The following is a 22,642-nucleotide window of genomic DNA, read 5'->3' as shown; positions in this document are numbered from 1 at the left end:
CGGGGAGGCCCCGGGAGGGGGCGGCCGGGGCCCCTCCGGAGGCGGGACCGGCGCGGGGGGCGGGCGCCGTCGGCGATGCCCGGGGTGACGGGGCGGGGGGGGGGCGGCCGCGCTGCTCGGAGGGCGCGGAGCGGCGGCCCCGGAGGTGAGGCGGGGCGGGGGGGGGGACGACGAGGCGGGTCTCGGGGGGCTTCGCTCTCCTTCCTCGCTCGGGGGGAAGGTGCGTTTCTCCACGGGGAGCTCTTCCACGAGCGGAGCCCGCCCGCGTCCGGCGCGGTGCCGGCCACCAGCCGCCCCGCGGGCAGCCCTTCCGTGCGGGTCGGCGGCTCCGCTCGCCCCGTCGGGCGCAGCGGCCGGGAGGGCTGCCGGGCCGGGGCGGGGAGCGGAGGGGGGAGGCCTGGCAGCCGGTCTGCCCTCGGCCGGGACCCCCGGGCGGCTCCGAGCTGGCTCCGTGCGGCCGCCGTGCCCGGTCGGAGCTCTGCGGAGAGCGGCTCCTGCGGTCCGGGCAGACGGGGAGGTCTGCCTCCCGGTGGCGGCGAGGCTTTTCGGCTGGGGTTTGCGAAGGAGAGCTTCTCTTGGATCCCCGCACGGCTTTGTGAGGGTTGCTGCTGCGCAGGCATCGCTGTCAGCGGGAGCTGGCGGAGGTGCGGCTGAATATAGCAGCCGTGGGGACGGGAGCTGCGCGTACAGTGCCCGCCTGTGCTGCCGGCTGGGAGGGCTCCGTCCCGCTTGAGGAGGACTAGGCACCCGCTGAAACTGCAGGTCCAGGTGAATGGCAGCAGCGCGGTGGGAGGACAGAGAGAGAAGGGTCGGAGAAATGTGGAATTCTTCTCCGCCAGCGGCGACAGGCTGGCTTGGGTGAGGGGGTGGAAAGACAGCAGCGCTGGTGATGGGGGGGGGGGGTGTGTGTGTGTGTGTGTGTGTGTGTGCAGGTGGCCGTCGTGTTCCCAGGCAGACGTGCCCTGAAAAACATCGGAGTCTGAGCAGGGATAAGGTCTGAGGAAGAGAGAGAGACTCGCAATAGAGCTATAGAAATGCTTGCGGGGGTGGGGGGGGAGAAAGCTCTTGTGAAAGAGGCATAAGAAAATGCATAACTCTTGTAACTGTAGTAAGCTAAAACTAGCAATGCTGCTGAAAGAAGGCGAGTTTAGAAGCTTTGGCTGAGAAGGAACTATCCCAGTTAAACTAACGTGTTGTTTCCTAATGCATGAGAGGTTGCTCAGAATAGACTGGATGTTTCTTAACCCTGAAGAAACCCTCTCTAGCTTCTGCTGAGCTCCAGTAGGTCTGCACTATTATTCATGGGTTTTGTTGCCGTGGAAGTCAGAGGAGCAAATCTTACAGAACTCAAATTCCCTTTTTTTGGTTCTTGTAGCAATTCCAGTAGCATCTTGAAGCACGGGCTCTGTAGGAGGAAGCACTGACTAAGGAGTCATACGTGAATGCCCTTCTCTTGTTTGCATGCCCCTCATTTGACAACACAAAAATGGCAGTCATTCTTGAGGGCCGGAGGGCGTGATCTTGGGTGAATAGCAATCTGCCTGCTGTCAGTTAGTTTTAGGTGCGTCATTCAGGTAGCAGCTGGTAGCTGTGTCCCAAGTTTTCCTTCTCACGGAACTTCTACTGGCTCTCAAGGCATTGGCTGTCTCCATCTGACAGTGGCTCTAATGAAGTTTTTCTTGCTCAGGAGTATCACAGGGCCAGGCTCAGTAGTTGTGGACTGTGAAGGCCTCGGTGTGCAATTTGGCGTTACCACGGAGCTAAATTCAGTGATACTAAAAGGATGCAGCCTCCTGGCTGCCTGTTCTTGCATCTCTCTCTCTGCCAATATTTGTGCCTGTCTCACCCTGCAGTGGAGCAAAACCAGTTCTGGGAGCTATTCCAGTAAGAAAATAAAATCCTTCAGCAGAACTGGCTTTTTGGTGCTTTAGCTTTCAGGGCTGGTCACAGCAGGGTCAGAGGAGTGTCAAAGAAGAGCCCGAGGAGGAAGGAAGCGGGGCCACTTTCTTTAGCAACAGTTAGCCATTGCCTTGGTTTTCTTGTGTCATCAGCGGATACTTTGGCACAAGGTACTTAGGTGTAATTCTGCTTCCATCTTACCTTCGTTGCATTTGATTGGTCATGAGTACAGAGAGAAGCCACCCTCTGTCGCAGTTACCATATAAAATCATACAGATGCGCCTGTTCCATATATAGAGGGGAGACCAGACGAGCAGTGTATAGCGCTGGATGCGTCTTGCTATCAGCGCTGCTGTGGTTTGGATCAAGTTCCAGTGTGTGATGGCAGGAGAGATTGGGGACACGCCTCTTGTCTTTACTGGCAGCCCCTCAGTAAATTAGTGTAGCTGTACTATCATTCAGCTCCCTAAGGGTTGTGCTTCCCATGCTTGTTAAAAGCTTGGACTGTGTCTTCTGGCTTTGAGATCCCTTTCTCTGCTCTCTTCTGGGGTTGGTTTTCTTCACAGGCACTCCTGACCGAACAAACACTTAAAACTCCTTACTGGAGTTGCTGGGTCATTCAGATTCCAGAACAGATTCACAGATCTTATTTTGGGTGGTGCTTTCACTGGGAAACAGGTGATATGTTACCAACTCACTTCTTCGTTTGTCTCTACTGGCTTTTACAATTATCTTAAACCAGGGCTGGGAACTCTGCCCAACAGTTTAAATGAGGTCTGGTGGAACTTCAGATTATGGCATTGTGAACCAACCACTCCTCTGTGAGTGAAAGATTAAGTACAATCATGTTAGTATTTAGATTTTTCTGTTAAAAAGGAGAGTGTTCGCACTCTATGTTTTTGTATAATTGCACAGGACCTCCCGTCTGTGCAAGATACGTGGGTTAGTACCTCCTGGTCTTTAATATGTTTAGCCTTGCAGTGGCTCTTTCAGATAGGAAAGTACTTCTTCCATATTCACAGGAGGAAGGTTGTGTTAGAGACAGAAAAACAACCCCCGAGATCCTTGAAGAAACTTAGACATTGACTTCACTGTGATCTCAAGTTGGAGGTGAGATTTTATGCTTCAGTTTTAACTGACCTGTTCCTTGGCCTATAAGAAACCTGTTCCGAAGCAGCAAAACAAATAGAAATCCCCTGAATCCATGTGCAGTCTGCTGTTGGACCATCTTTCCAGCGTGTCTCTGGATTTTAAAAACAGAGAAAGAAACTGTTGTCCAGATTAGGGGAAGGAAAAATCACTACATATTGGCCTATTAGGCTTGAAGTGTTTAATTATTAGTATGCTCTGATACGCTGTATGTCTTCACTTGTTAATGCTGCTGGATGCCCGGTCACATATGTCCAACCTCCCCGTAGAAGCGGACAGCATCTTCAGTACCTTCGCTCTGTTTTGCAAGATCTGCTGCGAAGCCCTTGCATAAGCTCGTAGGCAGGAGTCACACTGGTGATTAACGGGATTTGCTCACTTCCTGGCCAGGCGTAGTTCTGACTTCCGTATTCTCATAGTCTCTTTATATGTGCACGTCATTCCAAAGAGCTGCTCCTTTTCTAGCCATGTGCCAGTATTTTCTTGAGCTGTGAGGGTTAAAATAGTGTTTAGACTTAATTTTATACACAGTTTCCAGCCCTGTTATACAGTAAGTGTGCGTGGCTTTCTACAAATACGCAGTAATAGGAAACTGCTATTTGAAAGCTGTTGGTGGCAAAGAGCTGTATCAGTTTGCTAGCTGATCTGCTGCTAGCATCTGTCCCTTTTGTCTGTTTGTCCTTTCCAGCAGCTTTCCGCAGCCAAAGTCTGCCTTCTCTTTTAAGTATTGATGAGGGGTTTATGTGGTCTGTTTCTTGAAAGCTAAAAGCTGTGAGGTACAAAACCTGCTCCTTTCAGGTAAAGAAGACCCAAATGCTAAGACCTAGAAAAAAAGCGTTGGGAAACTTTTCTTCACAGGATGCAGAGTAAGATGCTCCTGTACAATAGTACAGAAGAAGGGGAGATACCAGTCTGACTACGCACTGTAGCTGCGTTCCTGATTTTGCCGGTGTTTCTCTACCCAGGTCTGTCCCTAAATGCTCCTGCTCCCCTTTGTGCACCGCGGTGACCCTGGCGTATCCCCTCGCTCCACCGCACTCGTCGGGTTGCTTGGTGCTCCCACCGAGGCAAAACCCTTCACCGCTCCGCCAGGGACCTTGGTTTGGCACAGTGGAGCCCAGCACCCCGACACTGTATGGTGTTACCCCAGCAGTACGCTGGGGAGCCACGGGGGGCACTGGGGAATGAGGGGGCTGGGCAGGCCCACCCTGACCCACGCCAGCCCCCGTGAGCCGAGTGGGGCGCGTGGGCTCAGGCAGGAGCCCCACACGAGACCCGGCCACGGAGGTGACGCGGCTCTGGGGTCAGTCTGTGGGGCAGGGTCTGGGTTGATGGGGTACAGGGCCAGACGTAGGCATGGCTGTAATGTCAGGGGCAAGAGCCTCAGCTTAAAAGCCCTCTCCACGTTTCTCAGCTCCCTCCCGGTTCCCTGCCTGCAACCCGGCTGCCTCATACAGTGCTTTCTCCTCTGCTGAGCAATTCCATCTTCTGTCCTGCCTCGCGGGTCGGGGTTTCTGGGTTGGTGGTGCTTGCTGTTGCCATCTCTGATTGCTGGCGCTGTCCTGCGTAGCTGCTGCTCCCCAGTGTCTCCTGTGCTGGGCTAAAGGGCCGTGGCAGAGCGGGGAGGAAGGTGTGGAGCAGGGTGACGGGGGGGAGGGTGCACCTGCGATGAGGAGGTGAAGGGGCTACGGTCCACCGTGAAGGAGGGATGGAGGTTCAAAAAAAGAAAATGACACGTGTGCTTCAAATTACCGCAGGGCTTTCCGAGCGGGGAGGCAGGTTACAGCTCCCACATCACTGGGGTGCTGTACTCTGCGGCTGGGAGTGCTGGCCAGCTGTACAATACCTGGTGCTGGGGCTTTGCGGTATGTTCTGCTGTTGTCTGTCAGGTGCGTGTAAATCTCACCACTTTATTCATGAAATAGGCATAGAAATCTCAGGAAGACACCAGGCTGTAGTGTGTTACTCTTGCTTATGAAGCTTCTTGAAGAAATCAAGATCATTTGAGGTCCTTGCAAGGACACGCGGAGTCTTATATTTCAATAAATAGTCTAAATACTAGCAACAGCTTTTCATAAAGTTAAGAAGAAAATTAATCTTCCTGGGGCTTTTTGGGTAACCTCGGGTGTCCCTGAGCAGGTGCAGCCTGTGGGGCTGAGGAGCAGATACCCACCAGAGGGTCCTCCTGCCCTGCACCCCGCACCTTGGTGGCCTCGCCGCAGAGGTGCTGCTCCCGCCTGCGAGCTCCCTGGCAGGCTCTGGGGAAGCTGCGAGTCAGCAGTGACGCTGCCCCCTCAGCCCTGTGTTTGTCTGAGCCGTTCAGCCCTGTGTTCGTTTGAGCAGGCAGTCACGATTTCAATAGTGGAAATCTCTGCTCTTGGATCGGGTAGCTAAATTCTCTACGTGAACGCCGTGTGGAGTGTGAATAGGAGCGCATTCAGGGCGGTTACGTATGATGCTGATACGCGCTGGTTGAGCGAAGTGCAAATAGCATATTATCATGAAGTGTGCAGAAGTGAACAGAATCAAATGCATTATCTCTTGGTGTTTCATATGTACAGTATTAGTATTGAGGGAAGCCTTAATAAGCAATAAACTTAGATTCAGATTGTGTAAAAAGTCAAGGCATTTTAAATGTGTTAACTGTGGTACCTGGTGTACCCTTTGGAAAGGCCACCGTGTTTCCCCCTTAGGCTGTGATTGTGGGAATGGCTTCATACAAACTGACCCGCAACTGCTTCCATACAATCTGTAGCACAGGGGCAGAGCCAAAAAGCTCCAAATGTGAGTCCTTTGTCCACCTTTCTGCCGCAGGCTGCCTTATTCCAAGGATTTCTAGAGACGGCTCTTGACCATAACTCTCCACAGCGCATAGGAAGAGATGTTCTGAATTGTTACTATTTACTGTCCTTGGCAAATGTGCTAAACTTGCAAGAGCAAAGGGGTGAAAGCAGAAGGGACAGTGCAGAGCAGTGCTGTGTATGGTCTTTGGACTGAAAGACGCTGCACACTTTGCTTTGACAATTTGCGTAGTCTGTAGATCTGTTTTTTTCCTAATTTGTTCTTGATGAAAGCTTTGCAAGCTCTAATTTTCCATTGTGATTGTAAGGAAGGAAATGCTTATCTGTAGCTGCTCTGAAACACAGTAACTGGGAACTGATTTATGTAAACTTTCAGGAGCTTTTTTTTCTTTGGTTATACTTAAGGGTGCCTTAACACCAAATGTATTTGATGGGAATCACTGGTTATTCTAAATTCCCTTAGCTCTAGATTGAAGCTTAATGTATTTAATTTTGGTGCACCAAATGTTACTTAAAGCCTACCTTGACAATTCTCCTTTGATACTAGTTTGAGATTTTAAGACTTCGTATACTTTCTTGTGACTTATGTTTCCAGTGGCTTTTAGAGGAAAAGCTATAGGTGCACCCCCCAAAAAACTTGTCAAGGCTTTCCGAGAAAAACAAAAGCAAGGGCTAAAACCTGTCGGCAGAGGGGAATGGAATTATGGATTTGACCATCTCCACGAAGCAGGAGCAAAAAGACTCTGGCTCTTTAATAAGTGTTAATCTGGGAAAACATCCTGGACTCAATGTTAGGGAGCGTATTTAACAAAGCATTTAAAACCAGCACTTTACCTGACCCATGTAGAAACTTCTAAAAGTTCTAAACTTCTATTATGTCATCTTCAGTGAATTGCAGCTCTGTCTGCCTTGTGGAAACACTTGAATGGCATGCTCTGTGCCTTGTTGAGCCAACAGTATATTGCTTCAGCCATGATTAACTCACCATCGGGGCTGAAATGGGAGGAGGTACCTGGCAGCATGTGAAGGACACTTTGTGGGATGGATGTTGTGATTGATGCTGGGATGTGGCACACTGTCCTGCACAGAAAATACTATACTAAAGGTACTTTAAAATAACAAACAAGTTTCTTCCTTGGCGTGTGCACCACAGTGAAAGAACTCAACAGATCGGTCCCCTGCCCCATGGAAAGTGCAGCCTGGCTTCTGTGAGGGAGGACCTGGCTCTTGACTTTTGCTGCTGTGATACCTGTTTGCTGCTAAGTCATCTCTGCATTGTCCCAGAAAAGTTTTAAGCGCCTCTTCCTGACAGGGTCAGGAAACTCCCTTGCTCAGAGCTTATTAATGTTTGCTTTGCTTTTTGGACACAAAGCACCTCTAAAGTAAAAACATGAGTGAATTTTGAACAAACGCAGCTGCATGTTTGTGTTGGTGTGGCAGTCGTTTCTGTGCTTGTGGTCACTTCCTCTTGCTTTGTTTCATTAATCAAAATTACTGGATGAGACTTCAGTGGTGTATCACCATCGGCTATCTTGTAGCTTCAGATAAGACTTCAGCAGACGTGATAGGAGGAAATGGAGCTTTTGCTCTAGCTCTAGAGGTGCTTGCACTGCCCTTGAAGGAGCCTGTGATTTCCCTGGTGCTTTCACTTTGTTGCTGAAACAGCTGTTGTCATCTACTGCACCTATTTACTGCCTGAGATATTTCTCTACTGTTCAGCCACTGAGTATTGTTAAAAGAAATCAGACTGGGACATTGCTATTTCCTTGCTGTTCATAAGGGAGAAGTGTTGAGGGAGCAGTAGTGCTCTCTTAACTACTCTCCCTCAGATTTGTGCTTCAGTCAAGCTGTTCTGTGGAAGCTAAACTATCAGAAAAGCTTCATATTTATTTTGTAGGTGAAATTTTCTGCCTCAGATACCTGAGGGAATCCCCCTTTTGGCAGAAACTTCTCCTTAGGTTGGTTTAACTGCAACACAAAGCCTTGCTTTCTGGAGAAGAATGTATGGGCGGGTGGCAGTGCTGGGATGTCCTTACCCTCCTGCTTAACTGGTAGATAGTCATTTGGCATGTGCTAAGGAGCCATTTAGGGTAAGCTGTTGACAGGCTTGAGCAAATAATAAAATGCGTTCTCTGGAATGTGAAGCCATCAGTAAATTGTTGGCAAGCCGTTTGTGTTGCAAGTAGGTAAATGATGATGTGTCACTTAGGGTTGCTCATTTTCTTTGTTTAAAGAATTTCTACAGAATTGTACAGGGAGCTTTTGGAAGCAGATGTTACCACAAAGGGAAATAAATACATGAGTCATTCAGGAAGTTAGTAACCTTGGCCACCTAACCTGTTTTATAACCAGTTTTGTTTGCACTAGGTAGTTAAGAACTGTTCACCAGTTGGTAATCCAACATCCAAACCCAGATTTCACTCTTACAGGGGGGAAAAAAAAAAAAAGCTAGGGACTTCTCTGTATTTAAACGTTACAAGGTACTCTCTATTAGGTGTAACTGGCAGGGTTTGGGGAGCCGGGGGCTGCAGGCGTGACCTGTGTGGAAAGGGGCCATGAGCTGCCCTGCGCCAGTTCCAGGTCATTCCAGCCAGCTCCAAAACAGACAAAACCAGCCCATTGCACACCAAAACCGCAACCGGTGAGAGCAGCACACGGTGCCTTTGCTCGAATGTTTTTCAGAAAGGGTGGTAGCTGCTAGGGACAGGACACACATGGGAGGAGGTGCGTGAGGAGACACAGAAGGGCACACGTGAGGGCAAATATGGGAGGACACACGTGAGGATGCAAAAAAGGAGACATGACGAGTCACAGAAAAGGCCATGAAAAGGTGACATGAGGCAGGAGGCACCAAAGAACGTGGGTGAGGATAAATAAAAGGAGACACAAAAGCAAAGATGTGAGGAGACACAGGAGGAGATATTAGAGGAGTTACAAGAGGATGTGCAATAGGAGATACGAGGAGATATGTGAAGAGATGTGTCTGGAGTAAAGGGAGGAAGAAGTGGAGGACACATGTGGAAGGGTTGGGAACATGGCTGGATACCTGGCTGGAGATGCTCTCTTGGAAGGAAGCGCTCCGTGCTGGAGGAGGTACCCTTGAGGGACAGCCACCCTTGCCGGGGCAGGGACACCCCTGAGGATCTGTGGCCTGTGGAGGACCCACACTGGGACAGGGACACCCCGGAGGGACTGTGGCCCATGGAGAACCTGTGCCAGCGCAGGTACGCACCAAGAGACTGCAGGCTGTGGAGGACCAGTGCTGGGGCAGAGGAGCAGTAAGAAGCAAGGAGCAACCAAAAGAAACGGTTACGCACCGACCCATAGCCTCCTGTGCCGCCTGTTGCCTCACTGAAGGACTTGAGACAGACTGAGTGTAACCCACAGTGATAACGAGGGAAGTTGAGACTAGGAAGGGGGGAGGAGAGGTGTTGGACTGAAGATGAGCCTGGGGACAGAGGAGGAGAGGAGGAAAGGTGTTTCCCAAAGTGCTTGTTTAATTGTTGGTTGGTCGTCTCCCCCCCCCCCCCCGCCCCAGTACCTGAATCAGTAATTAAAAGCTTATGTTAATTTGTAATAAATTAAATTAAGTGAAATTTCCCAAGGCAAGAATGTTTTTTGCCTATGGCAGTATATTCATTATGCTGGGATGTGAAGTGGTTTAGCAGTGACATGGCCAAACAGTACAAACCCCACGTGGGTGTCATCTGGGTTGAGTCTCCCTTCTCCACGTGCGAGGCTGGCATACCCCTGTACCGCTGCCTCTGTGCTTTGGCATTTTACCAAGTACAGCTTTCTAGAGAAGGGCCAGCACCAGCCAGTTGCAGGCATTCACAGGTGGTGATCTTTGAACAAGTTGAGTAGGCAAAAGCCATAGAATAGATGCAGTTTTGTTTGTAAACCCTTATATTCAGGCTGAAAAAGATTCATTGTGGGGCAGAGCTGGAGTAAACTTCTGCCATCGATGTGCTGTTTCTGCAGGGTGGAGTTGCATAGCCATCTCTTTTTTTCCCCCACCCCCAAACTCTTTGCTGGTGCAGTACTGCTAGCCTAGTAGTAACTATACCGTGTACTTCAGGTGTAATGTGGTTAAAAAAAAAAAAATCAGTCCCTCGCTCCTCTTCCTTCCAAACGTGAGTGGAGCAATAGAGAGAAAAGGGAGAGAAGAGGGGGAGGGAAGATGGCAGGGTCTTGCTATTTCTTGCAGCTATATGGGAAGAAAGACTCTTAATGTGTGAAGGAAAGCAGAGGGTACGGAGGGGAAAGGCAGCTCACCGTGACGTGGCTGTTCCCAGGCAGGCCGGTGCCTGGTGCTACCAGCCGGATGATGTGTCATTGTCTACAGGTAGAGTAGAAACGCTCCAAAGTGGTCTCTCTGAGAGACTGAACATGTGCTGAAAAATCATAGGATGATATGGCTTTTGTTCAAATGGAGGAAAAAAATTGAGAAAGAAAAAAATCTCAGAGGAGATTTTTCTTTTTTTTTCAACTGAAGAACGATTAATCTGAAATGGAAAATTCTGTTCTGTTATTAAGCTGATCCGTACCTATCTGTAGCAGGCATAATATAATTCTCTATTACATTCTGCACATTTTTGGTTTGTCTCACAAAACTTCTATATTTACTGTTGGATTGTATTGATTTTACTTCTTTTAAATTACGCAACCTTTTACCAAAAGGGAAACAGGGATTAAAGCAGAGAAGACACTAAAATGTTTTGCATCTTTCAGACTTCTTTTTTTTTTTTTTTTTTTTTTTCTAAAAGAGTATATTCCTTGTGAAACCTTACTGTTCTTTTTTCTTTACTAAGAGCCTGGCACCACTTTGACTATGCAGGCTTTGAGGAAGGCATTGGCACACTGATGACAGTGCCCTTCAATTAGACTGTGCATTGATACACCTTATTTCAGACCATTAAAAACTGTTGGACCTTCTGGGAGAGAAACTCAGCTCTGCTCTTCCATCTGCTGCAACATATCTCTTTATGGTTAAATCTACACTTTGGACTTCAGAGATCTAAACTTGGGGGCTGGCCAGGACAGTCACACTAGGCTTGTAAAAGCAGAAATAGCACTGTGTATCCCAGCTCAAATGCCTGACAGGAGGGAATATAGGTGTCCCCCTACACTTGAGCATACTGCTGGAGAAGGTCTGGCTCTGTGGGTAGAATAGGTGGGAAAAGAGGAGAATGTGTCTTTTAAAGACAACTGCTGTACTGAAGGCTTAACAGTCATGTTCGATTCTCTTTTACAAAGTGTGGTTTTTAAATGCTGAAAGAAGGGAAAAACCTGATTTTTTTTTTTTTTTTTTTTTTCCAGTGGAGGAAAGTGTTAAGTACTTTAAGTCTAGAGGCTTAAACATAAAATTAAGAGCATGGCCAAGAACAGAGGTGCCGTGCAAAGGAACATAATAAAGACTACCATGTTGTGGAGCTCTGTAGCAAATATGGGACACAGGGTGGTTATCGAGGAATAAATGGAAGGGAAACAAATACCCTTCTGTGATTCTGGGAGCTGAGACCTCTTGACAGGAACAGATGATAGCACTGGGGTTTTAGATGAATTCTCAGTTTTGGGGAAGGCTGGCAGGTGGCTCTCCTCTGGGGAAATGAAACACCTCAGAAGCAGCTGTCCCGCTCACTGTCAGGTTTCAGGATCATTAGTATGGCAGCAAACTGGAGGACAAAAGAGAATCTAAAATCCCAGTATCTAGAATTCTTCTTGTACATGTCTGATTTGAAAATAATGGACTGATGAAGATAAAATGGAATACGTGCTGTATATCCTTACAAATGGCAAGCACAGTGTGCATCCAGGGAAGTAAGGGACAGTCTTGGTTTGTGATAAACGGAGAGGTTTGACCATACTTTGTCTTTGAAGGAGAGTTATATTTGCTGGAGGACAATATATCATACCAGATCCAACAGCCCAAGAGAGGTGAGACTGCTGCTGCTCCATGTCCAGAGGGTAGTGAGGCTGAAGATGTATTCAGCAGACACAGGCACACAAAGCACACATATAGGCTACATATGTATGTACATATACATGGCTGGCCACACAGATCACAGGCAGACAGACACTCAGAGCACCCAAGTGAACGTAGGCAGCACCGGCAGCCTCATCCTGCTCCCCTCTCTGGCTGGACAGGATGGAAGTCCACAAGTGAGAATATACACAGACATACATACAAGGTGGATCCCTCCAGCAGCTGGGCTTAGACACTCAGCCCAGTAGCTGCCCCTGGATCCCAGTCTCCCCAGTTGCTGGCACCCGGACATGCAAGTCCCCAGGGCGACAGCCCTGTGCCAGTTGCTGGTACAAACTGTCACACACACGCAACTGGCCGGGACTTTCCGTGTCCCGTAGCTGCCCCCTCTGCGCTCTCGCCCTTAGAGACACGCAGGTGCTCTCACACCCAGAGCTGGCCCTTAGGGACCCGCGCACCCTCCTGGCTCCCAGGCTGCTTCGCATACTCATGGGCAGGTCCACTTGATCTTTGCTACCCATCGCGCGCTTGCACGCCCGCAGGCACTCCGGTTGCTGGTACCGCGGACACGTGGGCCCTCTGACCGGCGGTCTGACCCCAGTTGCTGGGTCCACACCCCGATATGCACACGTGCACACAGAATCAAAAGCCCTCACCCACGAAAGAGTCGGAATTTAGCAAGAAGACAACAGAGGCTGTGCTGATCAGTCACAGGGCACAGCCAGACAAGCGTACTGACCAGCAAGCTATTTCCCTGCGTCTGGCCCTTGTTATCCCCTTACACTTCTATTTTCCCACTCTTGTTCCTCCCAAAATCACCTAAACCCCTCCCTTGCCCCACCTTTGGTTCCTTTGCTAAATATCTCGTAATAAGTCCTGTGCAGTTCCAAACTGTTCTTCCCCTGCACGCCATAATATGTCCCGCCCCGAGGCAGTGACCCCCTTAGTCTGAAGGGTGATGTGGAAAGCTGCTTCTGGTGACCCTGGTGATGGGTTTCACGGCTGGACACTGGGACAGCCGTGGGAGGAGCCCAGGCAAGGTGCTGGTTCCCCTCCAGTCCTTGATCTGGGATCCCGCCTGCCGTTGTGCTCCCGTGCTCCTCTGGGCTTGGGCAGATGGGCCTCTGATGGCCCCTGTGATGGGCCTGGGAGTAGCCCGGCACGGTATGTTTGGGCTCCCCCTCCTGCCGTTGTCCCTTTGAGCTTTTTGTGCATGTGCAGATGAGCTTTGTCACGTAACCTCACAACCTGAACGTGGGCTGTGGTTTCTAATGGGGCCCCGTGGGCACTGTGGCAGCAGAGAAGCCAGGATGCCTTTTTAAAGATGACCTCAAGGCATAATTCAAGCATGCCAGCATGAAGGAGAGTTCAGCATGTGGCTCTGCCATAGTACTGTCCTGAGGCTCGTGGGTCTGTTGCCTTCCCTATCAATTTTTTCTTCTTTCCTCCCCTTCAGATCACGACGGTTGTCTTGGGAGAGCAGGCTCTGACGGGAGCAAGAATGCTCAGGATGCCCAGCTGCCTGCTAAAACTGACCAGGGTGGTGCTGAGCCACAAGCTCGGGGCTCTGTTTATCCTCGCCTTTAAGTTCATGTCCTTTGCCTCCATCATGTTATACTGGAGAATCGCGGAGCACCCTAAGGGCAGAGGCCAGCTCTACAGCTTGCCCGCTGAAATCCGCTGTGCTCACTCTGTGCCTCCTCCTCCCCATCCCACTGTCGGGGGGCCCCCTCCTTCCCCAGGGGATGTGTTTTTTGTGGAGACCTCGGAGCGAACTAACCCGAGTTACCTGTTCATGTGCTCCGTGGAGTCAGCGGCCCGGACGCACCCTGAGACAAGGGTCGTGGTGCTCATGAAAGGTTTGGCAAGTGGTAACGCCTCGTTACCCAACAACTGGGCATTCTCGTTGCTGAGCTGCTTCCCCAACGTGGAAGTCCGGCCCCTGGACTTGACAGAGCTTTTCTCTGGCACACCTCTGGCAAAGTGGTACTTGCAGGCTCAGCAGCGCTGGGAGCCTTATTTCTTACCCGTCCTGTCTGATGCCTGCAGAATTGCCATCATGTGGAAATTTGGTGGCATCTACCTGGATACAGACTTCATTGTGCTTAAGAACTTAAAGAACCTCACCAATGTGCTTGGTACCCAGTCCAAGTACGTTCTGAACGGAGCCTTTTTGTCCTTTAAGCCCAAACACAAGTTCATGGAGCTTTGCATGCAGGACTTTGTGGATAACTACAACAGCTGGATCTGGGGGCACCAGGGCCCACAGCTCCTAACACGTGTCTTCAAGAAGTGGTGCTCCATCAGGAGTCTTCGGAGCAGTACGAGCTGCAAAGGAGTGCGTGCTCTGCCCCGTGAGGCTTTTTATCCCATTCGGTGGCAGGACTGGAAGAAATACTTTGAAGTGGTGAACTCTTCGGAGCTTCACCACCTCTTTAATAACACCTATGCAGTGCATGTATGGAACAAGAAGAGCCAAGGGACCAGGCTAGAGATCACATCCCAGGCTTTGCTGGCTCAGCTACATTCTCACTTCTGCCCTGCCACGTATGATATCATGAAGAAGGACTCTGAACGGCAGTGACTCAAGGGTCAGCTAAGAGATGCTGCCTGGGAGCCCACAAGTCTCCAGCTGTTCCATCGCAAATGAACCTTCTTTTGAAGTGAGGTGGTGAGAGTTGAGGACGAAAGCCATTTGTGGGACGTAGCTGGAGCCTGTAGCTTCAGCTGATGTCTGTGCAGCTCTTTGTCTTGACTTTAGCTCCCTACCAGCAACGTTTTGTTTCTCTGCAGGACCTTTCTTCTGCTCCGCTTGGTCAGGTAGAGAAATCTCAGGAGGGGAGCAAGTGCTGGGCCACTTGTGGCAGCCTCCATCAGCCTTTCAGAGGAGTAAGGCCCCTTCCTATAACTGTAAACCTTGAAGAGGCCTTCATAGAAACGCATATCTCATCACCCGATTCTCAGGGCTTCTGAAGTGCAGTCCTCAAAGCAACAAAAGGATGGGATAGCAAAGAACAGGAACTGAGGATGAAGTTAAGGATGTGCTACAGGAGGTGTCCTGCGAAAAACGTAGAGGAAAACAGAGAAGAAAGAAAGGGCTAAAGCAACTTCTTTTTCTTTTCATTCCCTTCTCTTCTGAAGCCTTTGGTGGAGGAGACTTTCTCATGTCTGGTTTCAGGAGGCAGCAGGATGCTGCAGTCTCTGTTCAATGTCATAGATCTAAAGACATGGAAATTTGGTGTGAATCGGAACATGAGGATCTGAGGCCAGCTCATCGTTTAGAAGGAGCTTTTGCACAGCAATGATTTATTTTATAGTAGTGGCAAATTAACACCCTACAATGAGCAGGAGAGCTCATCCAAATCACACCTCACATTGCACCTGACTCAGGAAGAGCTGAACTATCTTTTACACTGAGTTTGTCTCTGTGACCAAATATCCATAACTGCGTCTAAGATGCACCAGATCTTTCAGCACTTGGATGGATCCTAAAGGAAAGTCATGATATTTCCAAGTATTTCCAAGGTTACAGAGAGCTTGGTAGGGAGCCTGTACTGTCTAAATTCAAGTCCATTTATGAGTCATTTATGGTGGACCTCTTCAAGTAGCCTGGAGTACTCACTGTCCAGGAGTACAAATCTCTCCTGGGAGGTCTTGAGGAGGGCAGTGGAAAGCTTTACCCTGAGCATCTTCCTGAATTGCATTGGAGAAAGTTAACATATCTCTTGCAAGGTGCTGTTGTGCCTTTGAGGGTTCCTACCACAGAGGCGAGTTTGTTGGACAAACTGTGGGAGAAAACTCGTCCCTTGCCTTGATGCCCAAAAGGATGTATGTATGCTCTTACAGTTCTTGTTGGAAAATAATGGAGAAAGAGCAGCGAGAAACAAGAATGGTTGAGATGGTCGAGACCGTCAGCATTGTTACATCTGGTTCCCACCACAATCTAAAGGGGATTGCTGAGGCACATGAGCTTGGCACTATGATAGAGTTAATGCAGATGCGCAGAGCATTGGCCTTCTCCTCTCCTACACTACTAAGAGATTATGATCTCACTGTAAAATCTTTTCTGCCTCCAGTGTGCCTCCTCTTCTTATGCTTGGGAACAGCAGTGGGGTGGTCCAGTGGTCCCTTTGATGACCACAACTTGGTGAGATCTTCAATGTCACCTTGCCCCAAAGCGACAGCTCTTTCACGTGATGCTTCCTGCAAGTCCTCTGAGTGTGACTCAAATGATTTCTAGATCTGCAGTTGTCTGAGGCCTCTTCTGTTTCCTAGGTCAACCATAAGCAGAGTGAGGTTTGCTCAGTTCAGCCAAGGCAGTGGTCAAAAATGTAAAAGACTGTGCATACATTTCTCTGTCTCGGGTTTATTTGTCTCTTCTTTGATGATAAAAATAAGAAAGACAAATTGCCTATCACTTTTACAGTTCCCTGTCCCTCAGGGACATGGCCATGGGAGCTTGAGGAGGGTGTGCACTTTTTTTTTTTTTTTTTTTTTTTTTTTTTTTTTTTTTTTGTGGAGGCCAGTGCTGCTTTGATTGAAAGGTACCTGCCTGTGAGTTGGGCAGGGTGTGAGGTCTGTGCACAAGTAGCTACTCTGGAGTGAAGAAGGTGCTGGAAACACCCCTGCAGCAGCTGGCACCACATGCGTGTATGTTGGCAGTTCTGCCCCTCTGTTCCGCTCAGCTTTATGGTATATCCTGGAGGCATTCAGGATTTTGAATGTCTGCAGCTCTCCCAACACTGAACATCTTTAAGAGCAAAGACTTCACAGGGAAACAGCAGATCCTCCTGACTGTATAAGCATTCTTCAACACACTAAGTGGTATAAGTGGATGTTCTTTTCACTCCCTATTCTCACTATCACTACTCTGTGGGGTTTTTTTCACTGCTTTCTTTAGAAGCAGCCGCAAAATTGTCAGCCCTGGCCTAGCGTGTGGTCAGTGAGGCATGGTTTCTCCTTCTACTGGTTCCTTCTGTTTTGGGCCCTTTGGGCTAAACAACAGAAATCCTAGTGAGCTAGGAGCCCCTGTCAGAGATGGTAAAATGGTGGTTGGTGATCATAAAGGCATCACAGGGGACTCCACTGTGGCAATACCATGAACTGATTATGGGATTGTTTGGGACCCACTGCAATGAGTATCTGGCTTAATGTACCACTGCTTATTCTAGAAAAGTGCCTTTTTGGGTAAGTGGAGTGATTTTTTTGTTGTTGTTTTTCTTTGTTTTTGTCAATGTTCCAAGGTTTGATAAGGAGAGAGTCAAACCAAAGCAGCCTTTGGCCTTTTTCCCTTTGTCTTGTGAAAGAAAAATAAATACAGTTTTTACTATTACTTCTCTCTGCCAAGATGTTCCATTTTGTTCTGCAAGGCATTGGTGGTAGGTCTGAGCAATCTGTTAGTTATGCGGAAAAGCATTTTAAAGTTGTGTCCTGAAGTGACTCACTAAAATTAGGAGTGTGGAATGAACATGAGACAAGTTGAGCATAAGCACACGTGGAAGGAAGGCTCTGCGGACCGTGACTACATGCCATTTTGGGACTTGACCAGAGGAAACAGAGGAAAGCACAGTGTGTGGTACTGATTCCTTATCCAACCAGGTATCACCCCTTCATTCGTGACCTGCAATCTATTTGAAGCAAGGCATTTTAGTCTCACTCTGAAGGTCTGGATGTTATGGAATAGGAAACTCCATGAGAAGTTGTGTTGCTTTTTCCCTGGGTGATGGGCTACAGCGTCCCTTAGTAGTGACAGCGTCTGTGCTCGTGTAGACCTAAAAGTGGCAAGCTTGTGCTGCAGGCATTCATTTTCCCACCTGCCTTTCAGAGCCTGATGTAAAGACCCTGGAGTCCAGGGGAGCATTTGAGAGGCTGTGAAAGGACTGGTGGGGTCTGGTGTGCAGAGGAGTTTTATTGTGACACCTTGAGTCAAGAGCCAGGGAAACAGTTTTCCCTTAAGATGTAAAATAGTTGCCTGTGCTTTCTTCGTTGCTTATATGCAGTCAAGATGATGGAAGCGGTGAGAAGGCACTAACTGTTTCTTGCCCCGTCTCCTTTATCCTTGAGCTCGTGAAGGTTAGCGGGTACACAGGTGTGCAGTACATCAAGGAGAGAAGCCAGGGGTGGGGGTTGGAGATGCAAAATTGGACAGTGCAACAGAAGAGGAGTAAGGAAGGATCAGCAGGGTAACCCTGGATCCAGTCTCCTGGGAAGAGACTGAATTATGATTACTTTCTCTGTACTGGCTGAGAGCTCTCCTATGCCAGGACCTCTTGTGTTGGGGGGATCTGGGATGCGCAGGAAGTAGTAATGCTCTGTAGGGCTCTTTTTTCCCTGTTCTTCTCCTCCCTGTTTCTTCTTCCTCCTCCCAAAACGTGTAGTCCAGGAAGGCTGTGGTGCAAAGTAAGTTAAGAGCCCTTCCTGGGGGGGGGGGGGGGGCGGGGAAGTGCAGCTACCTGCCTCAATCCTATATGTGTTGGGAGCTGAGGTCTGCCTAGGGCTGGTTGGTCCTCAGCAGGAGAGAAGAGGAAGAACAAAGCTCTCCACATGCTCTGTTTGGATATGCCATTTGCGAACACTGGCACTCTGGTCTTTCATGTGTACTTCAGCTTCAACTGTCTCAAGTATTTGTGACCATTCCCTGCGTGCGTTTGGCTTGTGGTCTCTCTGGTATCTTCTTTGCAACCGTGCCTGGAACTCAGATGAATAGGCATATTCCCAAAGAGAAAACTACAGGAGGAAGTAATTTCAGCTGCACCCTGCTATTACAGCTCAAGCTGAGATCTTGACCTTTAAATTTGTATATAATGATGGAGCCAAATAGTAGCTGCCATGGCTCTGCAGTATGTCGGTAGAGGTACGAGAAGTAAGAAAGTACTCTTCACAAAGTGGAATCTATGTCCAGGGGGAAAATTACGTAGGCGCATAAAGTCTGGCAAGTTAAATATGAAAACACCATAAGGCTATAGAAAACATTGTTTGAGAAACAATTTCCAAAAGATATTAAAGCTACCAATGTTGTTATTCTTTCTTTCCAACTGCAGAAGGAACAGGAAGCCTGCTAGAGAGGCGCAAGGTCAGGAGGAGATGAGAGATTGAAAGGGAGTTCAGAGGTCAGTTTGAAGCAAACCAAAATTAATTTCTGCATCTGGCTACAGGTATGAGGAACTTGGGGATGTTTCTCTACACTGTAATCCCTCCTTGTGGGGGATGCATGCCACAGTCTCTTGTGCATCACATGTCCATGGAATACACATCAGGAGTGAATGAACAGACAGATAATGGGAGGCGATGGGATGCATCCATGAGCACTGTGGGAGCTGGCTGATGTCATTGTGAGACCTCTCTTTGTCATGCTTGAAAGGTCATAGAGATCGGGGGAAGTGGAGGGAAGCAAAAGTCACTCCTATCTTGCTTATCTTCAAGACATGCAAGGAAGAGAATCCAGGGAACTATAGGCCAGTCAGTGTAACATTGAACACTGGGAAGGTGATGGAGCAAATCCTCCTGGAAGTCATCTACAAATGTATTAAGGACAAAAAGGTGATTAGGAGTAACCGGCATGGGTTTACAAAGGGGGAATCATACTTGGCCAAACTGATAGCCTTCTATGATGAAATGACCAGCTCAGTGGACAGGAGAAGAGCATCGGATATTGTTTATTGCAACTTTAGTAAGGCTTTTGACACAGTCTCCATAACAGCCTTGTAGATGTACTGATGAAACGTGGACTGCATAAACGCAGTGAGGTGGACTGAAAACTGGCTGAACGTCTGGACTTGAAGGATTGTGATGAGTGACACAAAGTCCAGGTGGAGAGCAGTAACTAGTGGTATACTCCAAGGATCTGCTCTGGGGCCGGTACTGTTTAATGTCTTTATTAATGACCTTGATGATGGTGGGATGGAGGCAACCTCGACAAGTTTGCAGATGATGCAAAACTGGGAGGAATGGTTGATACACAAGGTGGTTGAGCTGCCTTTCAGAGCGACCTCAGCAAGGTGGAGAAACGAGCCAACGGGAATCTCATGAAGTTCAACAAAGAGAGATGCAGCTGGTGAGGGATAACTCCATGCACCTGTGGACAAGGAGTTGACCAGGAGCCAGCAGTGTGCGCTTTTGGCAAAGAAGGTCAACAGCCTGCTGGGCTGTGTGATGTAATGCATTACCTGCAAGGTCAAGGGAAGCAATCCTTCCCCTCTGCTCGGTGCTGGTGAAACGCGTCTGGGGTGCTGTGTCCGCTTCTGGGCTCCCCAGTTGGCTCAGGGGTTAGTGCTTGCGTGCGCTGTTCTGGAGCACCGCTGCACTCTCTCTGAGCTTGCCCAGCAAGCAGCTTACATTGTGGCTGTAGCTAACAGCACTGGTAACGTTAGAAGAACGCTTCTCTGTTATGAAGTCATATGCCACCGTTCTCAAATAGCACCATCACTGGGTGCAAACTAATCCTGTCAGAGGGTTACTGTCTGAGAAAATAACAGCTCCTGCTAGCGTTTTTTTTACAATTGATGAAGCTACTGAGCAAGCTCACTTAACTGAAATTGAGCATGCCTGGTTTTTTGGAACCTGTTACAGCTCTATCTTAATTCATTCAATAAATTTCCTATTCTGTCTAAATGTAATAGCATTACTGACCATTTTCCACTAATGTTAGACTACTGCTTATTGTATTTAGGGAGGATGAAGCTGAATTGAAGCTTAATGATGTCACCATGACTGGCTATGTGATTTTCTGTTTGTGGCCATTACTTACTTACCTCATTGGTTCTCTCTGTTGCAAATAACAGACAGTCTGTATAATTTTTTCTGGATAACTTCAGCGAGATGCCAAACTTCAGCGAGATGCCATCACACCTATGGCTGCTTTCTGCACAGTGATTTGGGAATGAACAGCTATAAAAACTGCCATATCATTTCTCCCCACAATCTGTTTATTTTTTGCAGAAACTTGCTGATATCATCCTCTGACTCTTTGCTGTGGCTTGCTTTTAATTCGTCTTACCCCACGGAGTGTCTATCCAGCACTACATACCCAATACGAGTGGGTATTTTCACTGTTCTTTCCTTTTTTTTCCGGAGAAAACTTAGTTCTAAAAAACATGTAAGTGAAATTGGGTATTGCAGGATTCACTCTGGAAAGGTGAAGTTGTGATTAAGTACAAAGGATGCAGTTAAGAGGCAGATGCCTTAAGCCTCCTCTGTCTATAGCTGCAGTATCTTATGGCTTGGTCTAATATACCCATTACAATTACAATATTCTCATCTCGCCTCAAATATTCGCTCGTGCTTGGTCTGCCATTCTCTCTGGGGTCAGAAGGAGGAGCTCTAAAGCTGTTGCTAAAATGCTAAATACTAATTTCCCCTAAATACTAGGGGAATTAGCAGGTGGATTCATCCGTGTTTGGCACCGCTCTGCTCTTCTGTGCCTAACAGACCGATTAGTCACCCACTGAATGTTGGTATTGTTAAACTTACCTCTTCTACTCTTGTTGGTAATGTAAATCTGGGGAAAATGGAGATCTTCAGCTGTTTTCTGGTGGGTCCCCAAAATGCTCTTAGGCTGCTTGTGGTCAGTGATATCGTTCAAGACCCCTAGCAGCTACCTGGGTATGCAACAGCACTTTGCTGGACCTTTTTCCTCTCTGTTTTTGTTATTGAATTTGTAGCAAATTTACACACCCCCTCCACTGTTTTTCTGTTCATAGGTCCACACGCTTACTTGAAGGGACATCACTAAACTCAAGAGTACTTGGTTCATTCTTCTAAAGACAACTGGGACTGGTGCAATCAATTCTTCCACGGCTGATCAGGGCTATGTTGCCGTGTTTCTACTTGATGTACCATAAACGTAGCTTTTGAATAGTTTAATGGCATAAGGTAGTTGAAGTTGCACTAAAATTATGCAACAAAGACAAGCAATGATAAGACAAAGAAAGAAGGGAAGGTATACCACAGAGTACTTTCATTTAGCCTGTGAAGCTAGATTTGGATGTTCATGACACATTCTGGCCAATCTCAACTGTACAAGATTCTCCAGCCCAGCCCCAGTCTCGATGCCTCTAGCACTGGGTCCCATGCTAAAAGCTGCAACTCTCTCCTTTGCTTCCCCAGCAGTGCCTGCCTTAAACCCAGAAGGCTATTTTTAATGCATAGAACTGCAGGAATGATAGTGGAATTGACCATGAGAGGGCACAGCTGTTGCTTTAAAATGGCTATGAAAGGGACCATCCAAGGCATCTTGCTCGGTTTAAGGTAAAAAACCATCTCTAACCAGTCTCTGTTGTAAATCTGTACTTAAGCATGTTCTGAGGGACATCAAAGAATTACATTCTCGATCTGTTTTAGTTAATAATAGAGGTAGATGTAGGTTATGTTTCTCTTACAGGTTCCCTTCTTCAGGGATGAGTGTGAGAGCCACCTTGTGTTTTCTGTCACTGCTGGGTGAGATTGTGCAAATGTGAGGACCAAGAAGCCAACACAATGCACAAAAAGGGAGGGCGGTGGGAAGGCATTGAGGACAGAGAATCCACCTCATCTCCTCTGAACACAGGGCCACTAGGTTTGGGTCTTCTTCCCAGCAACCCTAGGGATGTGCAGTATGTGCAGGTAGGCTCACAGGCACTCGTTATTTTCCTTTTAAGACTGGTTCAAAGAGCTCACGAGACTGGAAGGAGAAGTTTCTCCCTCTACGTGGGGTTATGTCAGCTGAATGCTGTTAGTGATTGTAATTCCTCTTTCTACACTGTGGGAACACTCAGTCACAATTCCCATTTTCCTAGGGGTCCTCTCGTTTGGGAGTATTGTGAATTGATCA

At 48.3% G+C, this 22,642-nt stretch overlaps 2 protein-coding genes across 8 annotated transcripts in view; both read left to right on the top strand.

Moving 5' to 3' along the window:
- Nucleotides 1-22,642, top strand: part of LOC128142760 (lactosylceramide 4-alpha-galactosyltransferase-like) — a 30,237-nt gene that overhangs the window by 339 nt on the left and 7,256 nt on the right. The window contains exons 1-2 of one of the 7 annotated variants that reach the window (XM_052789154.1): nucleotides 419-768; nucleotides 22,214-22,434. The exons of 1 other annotated variant lie outside the window; for it this stretch is intronic. The gene's annotated coding sequence lies outside the window, so the exon portion shown is untranslated. Of the gene's footprint in view, nucleotides 1-86; nucleotides 146-418; nucleotides 769-2,020; nucleotides 2,578-2,921; nucleotides 3,010-21,023; nucleotides 22,435-22,642 lie in introns of those variants that run through there. 5 more of the 7 variants (XM_052789156.1, XM_052789155.1, XM_052789152.1 and 2 more) reach the window with 5 other exon arrangements.
- On the top strand, nucleotides 69-17,167 carry LOC128142761 (lactosylceramide 4-alpha-galactosyltransferase-like). The gene is made up of 2 exons (XM_052789159.1): nucleotides 69-145; nucleotides 13,292-17,167. Exon 2 carries the CDS (start codon nucleotides 13,337-13,339, stop codon nucleotides 14,417-14,419), a length of 1,083 nt encoding a protein of 360 aa, XP_052645119.1. The 5' UTR covers nucleotides 69-145; nucleotides 13,292-13,336; the 3' UTR covers nucleotides 14,420-17,167.

This window comes from Harpia harpyja, chromosome 6, assembly GCF_026419915.1.
Source record: "Harpia harpyja isolate bHarHar1 chromosome 6, bHarHar1 primary haplotype, whole genome shotgun sequence".
Lineage (NCBI taxonomy): Eukaryota > Metazoa > Chordata > Aves > Accipitriformes > Accipitridae > Harpia > Harpia harpyja.
Note: the sequence above shows the minus strand (reverse complement) of the source record. Positions and strands in the feature narration are given on the sequence as shown.